The following is a 12797-nucleotide window of genomic DNA, read 5'->3' on the forward strand; positions in this document are numbered from 1 at the left end:
GAACTTTCCCAGAGACCCTTCTAAAACTGAAGGATAGATGTATGTGTGCTCTTCATTTTCATAATAATCTGTACTTTCCTTCAAAGAACTTACCCGTTTCTCATTATATGTGCATGATTATTTGATTCAAATTCTCTTTCTCCCTGGATTTTCAACTCCCTATAGTTAAGGATGTTGGTTATTTAATTTGCCTTTTTATTACTAATGCTAGAGATATGCAAGGTGAAAATCCCCTGTCTGGTGCTGTTGATTAATGGATGAATATTGGTCGATGAATACTGGTCCATTTTTCACTGATTCTGAAAGTGAAGAAGATGATTTTTGGTGCATCGAGCATACCAAGTTGTCATCTCAGCACCATACTGAGAAGGTGGAGCACCAGAGGTCTGTGGGCTGGCTGTCAGTGAGGAACGACACCTCTGCCCTGAAGCCACAGCCACGAGGAAAGCTCATGGGTCACATGTGGCATCAACCCGATGAGCAACCTCCATTTCCACCACAGAAGGCTTCTGACACGTGGCTTTGGTCTTTACTTTTAGAGTTTTCTTCTCTGAAGAAGCACTTCATCCAGTTTTTTTTTCAAGCACATTGATTTATGTGAAAGGCGCAGTTACAGAAATAAAAGGGGAGACAGAGACATCGTCCATCTAGTGTTCCCTTGCCCAGGTGGCCACAATGGCCAGGGTTGAGTGAAACCAAAATCAAGAGCCAGGAGATCATCCAGGTATGCCCGGAGGTGGCAGGAACCCAAGTACTGGGCCAACTTTCTCTGCTTTCTCAGGTACATTAGCAGGAAACTGGATAAGAAGTGGAGCAGCTGGGATGCCAGTGCTACAGGCAGCACCTTCACCCACTCTGCCACATGCAACCATTTGCTATGAGCGTTAATCCTCCTAGCTAATAATGATATAGAAAGTGAACAGTAAAGACATTGTAATTCTCTCATTTTATGAAAACTCAATGGAAACAATTTTTTTTTTTTGATTTTAGAAAGTGCCTGGCATTGACCTCCCAAGTATTTATCTCTGATATTTTAATTGCTTGCCCTTGCTATTTACCTGTCTTTTGACACTTCACTGTTAACATATCTCATCTTATAACCAAATAGCTAATTTAACAATTCATTAGGTTTGTAATTTAGCTGCATGATCCCAGCAGCTAGTTTTATTGACTTTACTTGATTCAACTATTTAGTAGATTAGATAGACTTTTATTTCAGATAAGTTTAGAAGCTTAAAAGCTTCAAATTTCTTACTCACCCTGAACTATTGACCAGTTTTTTTTTTTTTAAACTAACAAGCTAAGAGATTTTTTTCCAACCACATAGTGAAGCAGTAGGTGTTTTCTCAGTGGAATGCCTTGTGTGTCCTCCTAGGTGAGGATGGAATGTTTTGCTGCGGTGTTGAGGACTCTCTCAGGCCTGGGCTCCGGACCCTCCCCTCCACTCTCTTATTGTTTTTACCTCTTCTTCAGCAGCTTTGAATTTTGCCAGTGAACTCTTCATTCCAGAAACACTTGGAGGCACTTTTAAAATGCAGGTTTAACTTCTGTAACTGAGATCAAAGTTGATATGACTTAAGCAGTGTTGGAAGTGTCTCTCGTTCATGCTGTAGTCCCAGTGTTGAAATGGTGGGGCAGTTCCTGTTCCCAGGGACTCCTGTGTTTTCTCTTAATGTTCTATGCTCCTAAGTGTGTAGCTCTCCTGTCATGGCCAGTGGCAGATCCAGCACTCAGCAGTATGCCTCCGGGCCAGTCGAAACTGGGAAAAGCAAAAGGGTCAGGTGTGTGCCTTTCCCTCCTGCAATGCACGTGTTGCTGCGTGCCATTCCAGCTTCTGTGCCATTGACCACAGTTTAGTCATGTGGCCATCCAGGCTGTGATGAAGGATGGATTATTTGCTTCAGTCCAACAGTCATATGTTCATTTCTGCTGCTGCAAGAAAAGTAAAGAATGTGTGACAAACACAGAACTGTGAATCTTTGTCAAATTTCTAAGTACCAGACATGCAGAGATGCAGCAAAATTGAATGTGGGGAAGAATTCAGTCGAGTTTGGTGTTTGTGCATATCCTGGGTGTTTGAATAGAACCATGGCTATCTCATTTGTGTACTTTCTTCCTATGTATTCTGAATGAGCAGCTATTCCGTGTGTAATCCTCCGTGCCCTTGCATTCACCGCCCTGTTGCATGGAACATCCACTTTCTCCATTTTCCACTGGAAGAAGTTCTACCATTCCTGCAAATGTTGAGCAAAGTGCACCTGTTTTTGTGAAGGCTGTAGTGTTCTTTCAGGGGTAGCTAAAAGTCCTTGTTATTCCCATTGCTCAAAAGCACAATGTCTTCTCTCTTCTGTTATTTTAAGTGCCTAGAAGCAGATATGAACCATACTTGGTTCAGTTTATATTGTACTACCTTAGCACAGTGATGAGCAAATAGAAGGTGCTCAATAGATGTTTGCCAAATAAAATTAGTTAGTGCTTGGCATTCTTTCATGAACTCTTGAATGACTGAGTGGGTGGAATCTCTTTTCAACAGGGAAATCTCTCATATTGTGTATAAAAATATCGTAGCCAATAGAAAGTGAAATGAATTTCAAATCAAATTGAGCATTATGGAAGAGATAATATCCCCGGTGTTGTCATCCCGTTCTAACCTTGATTTCATTTGTAGTCTTTATTTCTATTCAGTTATTTTATTTTATTTTTTTATTTAAAGATTTATTTGTTTTATTGGAAAATCAGATATACAGAGAGGAGGAGAGACAGAGAGGAAGATCTTCCATCCGATGATTCACTCCCCAAGTGAGAACAATGGCCAATGCTATGCTGATCCGAAGCCAGGATCCAGGAACTTCTTCTGGGTCTCCCACGCGGGTGCAGGGTCTCAAGGCTTTGGGCCGTCCTCAACTGCTTTCCCAGGCCACAAGCAGGGAGCTGGATGGGAAGTGGAGCTGCTGGGATTAGAACCAGCACCCATATGGGATCCCGGGGCGTTCAAGGCGAGGACTTTAGCCGCTAGGCCATGCCGCCAGGCCCCAGTTATTTTATTAAAAAGTGTAATGATAAAAGGTGAGGAAGAGACCTTATAAAACTTGAATTTGAATTATATGTCATTACTTCTTATAACTTACTATACTATATCATCAAGATTTCTTTAAAAAGTCAACTTGAAATTCTAATTACTAAGAATATATCTTGTATGCTCCTGAAAATGTTGCAGTTTTTACTCCAAAGGCCAACTTACAGTATAATTTAGAAATTTCATTTTACTCTGGCTTTCTCATTCAATCATAAAAATATTCATATTGCTACTCTGTGGTCTTTTCTTTGTGGCCTTTAAGGTACACAGAGGATTCAAATGATGAAGCCATTGACTTTTCATAAGCTTTAAATCATACATTATAAGGTTTAAGTTATGCTACTGCTTATATTGATAGAGGAAATATATAACCAAGTTCACCTTCAGTTACTTTATCAGATAAATAAGAAGCCTGTCTAAGGCTGGAATTATTTTCTATCCTAATAGCTTCTCGATTGATTATAATTATTATAATATATATATTTTTTTCTTTTGAATCACAGGTTTTTAAAAAATTGGTGAGGTTAGGAATTAATAGACTTCTATTTCCCATGGTCCTAAAGAGCATAATGGTGGCTGATTTTATTTTATGATATGAAATAGTTAATGTGTCTCCTTCAGTGGCAGCAGTATTGGGAATGAATTAGGTGGGCCTGGGGCGAATTAGGATCAATAACTATGGCACACTGAATCATTGCTTATTAGACTGGTTGATTTTTATCATACAGATTGGTAGTTGAATCCCCAAGCATTTTCATGATTCATTTTCTTTGGGAATGACATATGCAAGGCTGTTTGGAAAGAGTGTTCTTTCGGATCAGCTCAGGCTCTGCAAGCTGAGCCTTTAGGGAAGGCTGTGCACACGTAGCCCACCTGGGCTGACTTGTCAGCTCTTAGGCTCCAAAGGTGGCTTACTCGGTTCATTGTGTCTAGATCACAGGAGATATATTCTGTCTTATTAATTAATTATGACTGAATGCTCAAGTGTGCTTGCCAGGGTCATGTTTGTATAGCCTGCTTTAATGTAAAAAATGAATATTTGGCAGTGAGCACAAGAAACCATGCAGCCGCAGTGGCTGTGTGAGTCAGGTCCTGAGGCCACTCTAGCTTCGCTTCCTACAGTCCCTGTGAAATGCGTACTGCAGGACAAAACCTCTGACAGTTTGGATGGTGGTTCGGTGGTGCTAGCAATCTACAGCGAATTCAAGTCTAGACTCGGTAATTTTTCAAGGGAAGGGGAGGAGGGAGAAACAGCAAATCGGCTCTGCCCGAAGCGTTCCAGAGGTAGCACTGAATCAAGGATGCTGTTGGCAGCCTGTGCATCGTGAGGGAGGCACTCAGAGCTGGAGCAGCAGGAGCAGCAGCGTTCGCTGAAGCAGTCACATAAACAGCAGCAGCAGTAGGCGAAATGCAAGACTGTCTGGTGTTTGAAAATCTCCCCAGTTGAGAATGGCTACTGTAAAAACATTGCCAAGGAACTCTGACGACCTGGACAATCCTAAATGTTGTGCATTAGCCGAAGTCACTTCAGGAGAATAAATGCTGCTTTCTGTAGGGTTTTTTGCCAAGAGGCAACCCCCTGAAGAAGAAGAGCTCAGATTACTTGAAAACAAACAGACAAAAAAAACACAGGGGGGAACAAAGTTTTGGCATGCCCACAAGAATGGTGGTGTGGGTAGAAACCACCTAGGAGGCAGAGGCTAAGTGTTGGTATGCCCATGCCTGGTACCTGAGAGTGAAAGGTGGGAAGAAATGGACAGTGGCCGTGACAAGAAGACAAGGCACAGTGCAGCTTGGTGAAGCCACACGCTGACTGCGTTCTGCCCCCTCTTCATGCAGTGCTGCGGGCTGGTACATCGCCGGCGAGTACGGGTGTCCTATGTAAGTCTCTGTTGCGATAGATTTAGAGCTGGAAATCCTGTTTGTGTCTGTCTGATGCATGCTGCCTCTATCAGATGTTTTTTAATCCCTGTGCTGAACCAACCAGTCAGTCGGTCGTTGGTACCACACGTTTTCCAGGCACCTGAGGGCTGTGAGATCCTGTTATTTTTCTGGAGATGTTTATCCTCGTATCTTTTGTGTCATGTTGTTTTGATGAGGCTGGGAATAACTTGTAGGAGGGAGGGATTGATTTTGGAAGTGCATTGTCTCAGATCGGCATCAGGTTAAACCAGTTGAATACCTCCATTACCTAGGGTAGCCCCGACTTCCTATTTGAATTATGACATTGGAAAAAAACATTTCCTAGGGAGGAATACTATGGAGTTGGTCAAATTAGAGATAGCCACAGAGGCTAATGTTAGATCCTGTGTTGATCAGCTTTGGAAAAATAGTAGATGATAATGATTTGATGGATGACACAGCTGTTGCAGCAGCGTGAACATTCACAACAGCTTTATCATCTTGTGACTGCTTCACTGAAATAGCTCTAATTTTACAGACATGCTATGTTTGTCCAAAATGGCTGTCTTGGTGTTAGATTCTGTAAAGCAGGCTCATCCAAATACTGAAGTATTGCTACTTGAAGTGATAGGATGCTAATTGAAATATGCTGAGCATTATGCTAGCCGCTGAGCTCTGAGGAAGCTGTTGCTTTATTTTCATACCCCGCGTGCGTGCAGCCACTTTATTTTCAGGGAGTGATGTGGGGAACAGGAGGTTTGTGCAGACTGGCCAAACTGCAGTGCTGAACAGCTCACTGATTAGAGATTTCTGGCTGCAAAACGAACAGAACAGTGACAAAGAAGGCCAATCAATGGTTAAGGATTTAATGTAAATAAGCCTGTGACCTTGGTGGGTTAGCCAGCATAACAGATATACCCGAGTCTGCCAGGATAAGCAAGGTCAAAACCTGAGATGAAAAGGCAAAGTTGGGAGCCAGGAGTGAGAGCATTGGGAGGGAGTTAACCTTTTACTGAATCTTAAAGATATAGTCAATGTTCTGAAATAAGCAAAAAGTCCTTTTGTCTAAAATATTCCTGCCATCATGATACCTTTGGTGCCTTTGCCCTTTGAATGCAACAGTTGACATATTAGGAGGCAGTGGAGTAGTGAGGGAGTCAGGTAAGATTCTCAAGACGTCTGCAAGGTTTGTTTTAAGGAAAAATTAGTTGTTTTTAAATAAGATTTTGGAATCATTGTTATGAACATTTTAGGGTATAAAATTACCTTCCAGGTTTGTTTTAAGGAAAATTAGTTGTTTTTAAATAAGATTTTGGAATAAATGTTATGAATATTTTAGGATATAAAATTATCCACATACAAAACATCTTAACTAAAAATAAAAATCTTTTGAAATTAGAAATTTATAGAATAATGAAGACTGAATTATGCCTTTGCTTATTCATGAATTAGGAATTAGAAGAAATGTATGTTTATATATGCCTACTAAATAGAGGAATTCTGAAACAAGATCTCAAACAAGGTGATACTTTTTATATTGATTTTTTGCTCTTTTCTATGCATTGGTCATATATATAAATAAGAGAGAAGAGCATAGTAATATGTTTTGGGAAATCTTGGTTGAAAAATATGTAGATTTGGTTCAACTGCTCATTCTTAAACTTTTTGAGGATTACAGTTTGGTTAAGGAAATGTAAAGTATGTAATACAAATATATTTTAAAGCTGAAATAAACCCATATATCTGAATAACTAGAGATCAATTTTCCTTTATTTTAGAATGTTTATCTGTTGAGAAGCCTCACTGTAACTATCTGGTGCTGTTTAACATTTCTTATTTAGCAGTTTCATGTACAGGCTGTACTTTTCTTTATAAGTGGTGAACTCACAGGTGTAGAGATGTCAAATCTGAAGCATTTTATTTCCTTGAAGGAAAAGAATTCAGTGCGTTGCATGCATGTGTGTATGTCAATAAAACCTCTAATATTCCTGCAGAATAAATTACAGTGTGCTGCTGCTCCTGTCTACTGAGGATGACAGAGGGGCAAAGGGCAGTTGACCCCTGCTCCCCACCATCCTGTACTGTCAGTGATAAAATCATGCCACAGTAGTTGGAAGGTCCAGTTTCCTTTCCCCCATATGATCACCAATTTGGGGAAGTGACAGTTCAGATCATGCATTACTCAATTCCAACACACTTAGTTTTCCAGTAGGTATGATTGTATTCAGGACATATAGGTAATATAGAATCTGTGAATCAGTTGACATTTGTGGATGAGTTACCTCAGTCTTCCACTAATCCCTGAACCTTTCTTCTTTTTAGGATGACAGCTTTCTTAAGGATTCCTCCTACTCTTAACATTGTTTCTAAGAAAGAGTATGAAAGTTATGTGGGTTCCGAAGAAAGTTACAGGCGTATGCCATAATCCTTCACTTCTTAGCTCTCATGGCTGTTACTTTTATTAGATTCCTTCCCCTCACCTGGTGCATGTTGCTTTCACATCCACAAATTGTTCTGTGAGCAGCAGGCCCTTGCCTGTAGGCTGCCAGCTCTTGTCTTTATAAGATTCAGTGCATAAGCCTCTCTTTTTGACAGATTTATTTCCTTCAAGCTCTTACCTTCATTATTTTGTTTATGCCTGCTAATCATTTTAAAACTCAATTTTATGTCTCAGGACTAAGTCCTGTGTTTACCTAAAATGTCTATTTTATTAATAAGGCATTATAATCTGTCAACTGAATAAATACTCTTCAACTTGAAGGGATATACTAAACAAAGCAAGCTCTGTGTGTATCTACGTAAACTGCCTTTGAAATATTGACATTTGTTTACTTTGGAGAACAGAGATTAAGACTAACTCTTTCTGGTAATCTCTTTATTGAAGTACTATACTGCACTTGCGTGTGCAGAAATCTAAGAATGGAGATGGTTGGGTTGAGCCTAGGAAGGCTCTCCAAGTGAACAAACCTGTGTTAGCACCCATGTCCAGAAACAAGGCCTTGTCAGTATCCTGACCTTCCCTGGAAGACTCATTAATCTGACTTATGATGTTATACATTAGTTTTCAGATGTCTTGCAGTTGGACTTCCACAGCAAATGCTTTTGGGTCCAGCTTGTGTTTTTTATCATTATGTGTATGAAGTTAACCTATGTAGTTAGAAGTAACAACAGCCGCTTGCTCGTTCTCATGGCTGTGTGGTATTCTACTATGTCGTGACACCATGATGCAATTATATATTCTACTGGTGGACATTTACTTAGTTTCTACTTTGGGGCTATTACAATTAGTGCTGTTAAAAACATTTGTTATGCTAAATTGCATGCATTTATGTGTGCATTTCTGTGGAATATATATCTAAGAGTGGAACTGCCAAGTCCTGAAGTATACATATGTTCAGGTTGAGTAAAGATTGCTAAAAGCTTTCTCAAGCATTTAGTCCATTTGACCTCCCACCCACATGCCTCCTTTACATGAAATATTTTCCACATTTCAGCCTGGTAGGCTAGTATGCAGAAGCATCCCATTGTAGATTCGCTTTTCATTTTTCTGGTTCCTAATAAAGCTAAGCACATTTTCATGTATTTATTGACCCTTTGGAAGTCTTTTTTTTTTTTGTAAAATACCTGTTAAGTCTCTTTGTTCACTGTTTTCACATAGAATTCTGGCATCACAAGTGGTTGCTTAATGTGCTGTGCCACAGCAGATTTTCTGTGTAGACAAACGTCGTTGCAAATATGGGTCTTTCCCTCCAGTATATATGTACCTTTAAAAATGCTTATTTTCATCTACTTGAACAGCATAGCAAGAGATAGAGAGAAAAAACAGAGGGAGGGCCTGAGGACAGAGATAGACACAGAAATATATTTTCCATCCACAGATTTGCTCCTTGGATGCTTGTAACAGGTAGGACTGGGCCAGGCTAAAGCCAAGAGCCAGGACTCCATACAATTCTATATGGATGGCAGGAACCTGCTGTCTTCCAGGTTGCCTTAGCAGGAAACTAGATCAGAAGCAGATTAGCCCATACTTAAACTAGGTTAAAGCTTTAACCTGTTGACATGGTACAGTGCACTGAGTTTTTAAATGTTGAACTGCTACATCATGGAATAAACCACAATTGCTCATGGTACGTTGCCATTTATATAGAGTGAGTAAGCGGAGTTGGATTTGCTAAATGCTTTGAAGAATTTTACGTTTATGTTCATGTTGTAATTTTCCTTTTAGTACTGCTTTTTTAAAGTGGTTTTTTGAAGGCTTCTTTTATGGAGATTACCTATCTTAGAAGCTTTTCTGTTTGAGACGTGACAGGGGGAAAAGCAAGTGGTAATTAACACAGTAAAATGACTAAAGACAAAGGGGCATATTTAGAAAAATAGCTAAAATGTGAAATCAAACTTCACCTGGGTATGAACCTGCATGTTATCATTAAACAAATGATAGAAGTTTCTTTCTCTTCATGAGTCTCAACTTCTGTGTATACAATCAAGATGGTAAAAGTTCAAAGTGTATTTTTATTTAAAATGAAGTAATGCTTGTCACCCATACAAGTGTCTGGTATGTAGTTACTCAAAATTTAGTATTTCCCAAGCTAAGAGGTTCTAGCCAGGGAAAAAAGGAAGGAAATGGCAGATAAGTTGCTCTTGAGTTAATGGCTGCCTGTAATAGCTACTTAATACTAATAATCTTTAAAAGCCTTAATAAATGAGTTAGGCAGTAGAGTGACCTCGTCCACATACATAGGCGTCCCAGGAGCCTCACCAGCAGGAAGCTGGAACCAGGTGTTGAACCCAGGCTTGTCAATATGTGACATGGAAACATTGACCTGAATCTTAACTGGTTTTTCATAAAATTTTGGAATCTCTTTCAAATTAATACTCTCTTACAAGCCCACACTTCGTATATGATCACTGTTGACCTTTTAGAACATTTGAATGCTCACTACATTCAAATGATTCTACTCTTACATGTATGGCAGAAGGTAAACAACACTATTCTAAGAAAGTTCTTTTGGTTAAGACATGAGCATTCATGTATTCTTTCAGATTTCACAAAATGATTTTATGCCCACCTATTTGAGGCTTCAGTAAACTTTCAAGATAGGCAGGGTAAGTGATGATGGCATTATCATTTAATAGATGAAAACCTTTTCAAATTTAGTGATATAAACTGTATTAATGAACTCCACAGTCTGATAGTGGTCAAGCTGAGATTCAAAATGGATTTTTTTAAAGTATTTATTCATTTATTTGAGAGTCAGGGAGAGAGAGAGAAAGGCAGAAAGATCCTCTCTTGTTTCTTTCTTCAAATGCCTGTGAGTAGAAACTCAGGCTGGGTCTCCCACATAAGTGGCAGAGACCAACTACTGCAACCAGCACCCACACTGCTGCTTCTCAGGGTTGGCTTTAGCAGGAACCAGAACCAGGAATTGAACCCAGGTGTTAAGATACAGGATGTAGGCATCCTGAGCAGCATCTTAACTACCGCAACGCTCACCCCTGAAGCTTAGGGCATTGACAGTCCTTTATTCATCTTGCTTGCAATCTGTTTCTAAGTTTAAATAATTGGAGTGTAATAAAATATGATTGATGTGAAATTTTGTATTGTTTCTGGTGTAAAAAGTGTTCATGAAGTTGGGAAGGGTTGAAGTACTGATAGAGATCTCTGATTAGTAGAATTGTCGATAATACGCATTTTTAAAACACATTTTTACACTGACTTTCCTTCTCACATGGTCAGACTTATCTGATTGATTTCAGTGAGTGTAGGCCATTCAGTTTTCATCTAGATCTTAGAAAATATTTTGGGGCTGGTGTACTCCACATTGGTGCTGGTTTAAGTCCTGGCTGCTCCAATTCTAATCCAGCTCCCTGAGAATATGCCTGGGAAAGCAATGGAAGATTGCTCAAGTCCTTAGGACTTTTCACCCACATGGGAGACCCAAAAGTGGCTCCAGGTTCCTGGCTGTGGACTGGCCCCCGGCTGCTTTTGTGGCCATTGGGGGAGTGAACCAGCAAACTGATTCTTTCTCTCTGTGTATGTCTCTATCTCTCACTCTTTGCAACTCTGGCCTTGCAATAAAAAAAATTAAATATTTCATGGTAAATTACATTTTTAAAGCATTTTTGATGGGATGGACACTGTGGCACAGTAAGTTAAGCCGCCACTTGAGATACCTACATACCATACTGAGTTCCTGGGATCAAGTCCAGCCTCTGCTTCGTATCCAGCTTCTTGCTGATTCACATAAGAGGAATAGATTTGGTCCAAGTACCCAGAGATATAAATACCTGATACATAAATCACTTGGAGCTTTTCCAGCTGTATCTTTTTTTTTTGTCCTCCTCCCCTCCATGCGGAGTTTCCCCTACAGATTCCTTTAGTACCCCGTTGCCGGAGGGGATGAGCCTGCTGCCCGTCACCCAGCCTCCCAGCCCGCGGAGGGACAGGGGTTCTGTCTAAGCAGTTCTGATTTATTGGGGAAATTCGATTTCTTATATAGGGTAAGGGATAGCCTCAGGTCGGGAATTTTGGGAATTCCAGGAGGGGAGAAACTAGGAGCCAATTCCTAGGAGAAAGACTGTGGAAGCCACCTCCCATAGGCCAGGGGTAGGTGAGCGAGATGGCCCTGATCAATCAGTATTTCCTTGGAGCTACGTGACTCCTGTCCTGGTCCACGCCCAGGGCTCTGTCCTTGGCCGCCATCTTGCCCGCCAGTGACCTGGACTGTTAGTCGCCATCTTAGTGCCCTCTTTGCCCCTGAGCCCCACACCCCCAGATGTATTTTAAGATGTTTTTAAGGACAATATTTGGCTTTTAAGACTTGTGTCTTACACAGTCAGACTTATATGTATGTTTTGGCAAGAGTTTGCTGAATTTTCAGATGTTAAATTTGTGTGTTTTTAAATAGCTTTTAACTCTGGCTATGCTTAAAATACTTAATTTGGGTTGAGCGTTTAGCCTAGCAGTTAGAGTATTGTTAAGAAACTCAACTACCGTATCAGAGTTCCTGGGTTTGATGCTTGTTTCTGCTTCTGATTTCTGCCGTGTGTATCCTGGGAGGCAGTGAATGATAGCTCAAGTCATGGGGCCTCTGCCACCCATGTGTTAGGCCTGAATTGGATTCCTGGCACCTAGTCTCAGCCTGGCATTTGGGGAGTGAGTCATTTAATGAGGAACCACTGTCTCTCTCCATCCCAAATAAACAAAGATGTTTTAAGCTCGTTACTGTAACCCTTCATATTTCTAAAGTCCCATATCAATTTCTAAAAACAGATGAGGTTTTTAAATTCATGCTCAAATTGTAAAGTGTGAAAACATCCTTAAGACATCTGCCTGCCTTAGACCATTACAACGTGGCTTTAGAAATATCAAACCTGAGTAGTTAAAATAGTCTGCAATAAAATGCTACTAAAAAACTCAGTTTTTCAGAGCCTTAAATTTCCTTTAGCTATAAGTGTTCCTACATAGCAACATTTTATTCATGGAAAATGATATAGATGAGCCTTCCTATAAATATGAAGGAACACAGAGAGAGTTAGCATCCTCTAGGCATTTGCCAACAGTGAACTTGTTGACCTTTCAAAGCTTCTGGACCATCCAGTTGCCTTGGTGCATCTTTGATGCACACTCAGTGGTCACTCATTGCTTTCCTTTACTGCTGGAGAGGAACTGGAGTCTGTGAATGACAACAGACTCTGAAGAAGGGCTTGGACTTTACACACTGGAGAACCTGAGACACATTGCTGTGTCATTCAGTCCTATTTTATAGTCTATGAAATGAGCAATGCTAATAGTATCTTATGGGCTTTGTGTGTTGAA

General features: G+C 40.2%; 1 protein-coding gene across 9 annotated transcripts in view; it reads left to right on the top strand.

The window, feature by feature from the left end:
* Nucleotides 1-12797, top strand: part of CACNB2 (calcium voltage-gated channel auxiliary subunit beta 2) — a 331302-nt gene that overhangs the window by 111531 nt on the left and 206974 nt on the right. The window contains exon 1 of one of the 9 annotated variants that reach the window (XM_040967839.1): nucleotides 4717-4957. The exons of 7 other annotated variants lie outside the window; for them this stretch is intronic. In XM_040967839.1, the coding sequence (XP_040823773.1) occupies nucleotides 4910-4957 (48 nt within the window). In that variant the 5' untranslated portion in view covers nucleotides 4717-4909. Of the gene's footprint in view, nucleotides 1-4716; nucleotides 4958-12797 lie in introns of those variants that run through there. One more of the 9 variants, XM_040967840.1, reaches the window with a different exon arrangement.

This window comes from Ochotona curzoniae, unplaced genomic scaffold, assembly GCF_017591425.1.
Source record: "Ochotona curzoniae isolate NIBS_2020 unplaced genomic scaffold, NIBS_Ocur_1.0 scaffold_4683, whole genome shotgun sequence".
Classification (NCBI taxonomy): Eukaryota; Metazoa; Chordata; class Mammalia; order Lagomorpha; family Ochotonidae; genus Ochotona; species Ochotona curzoniae.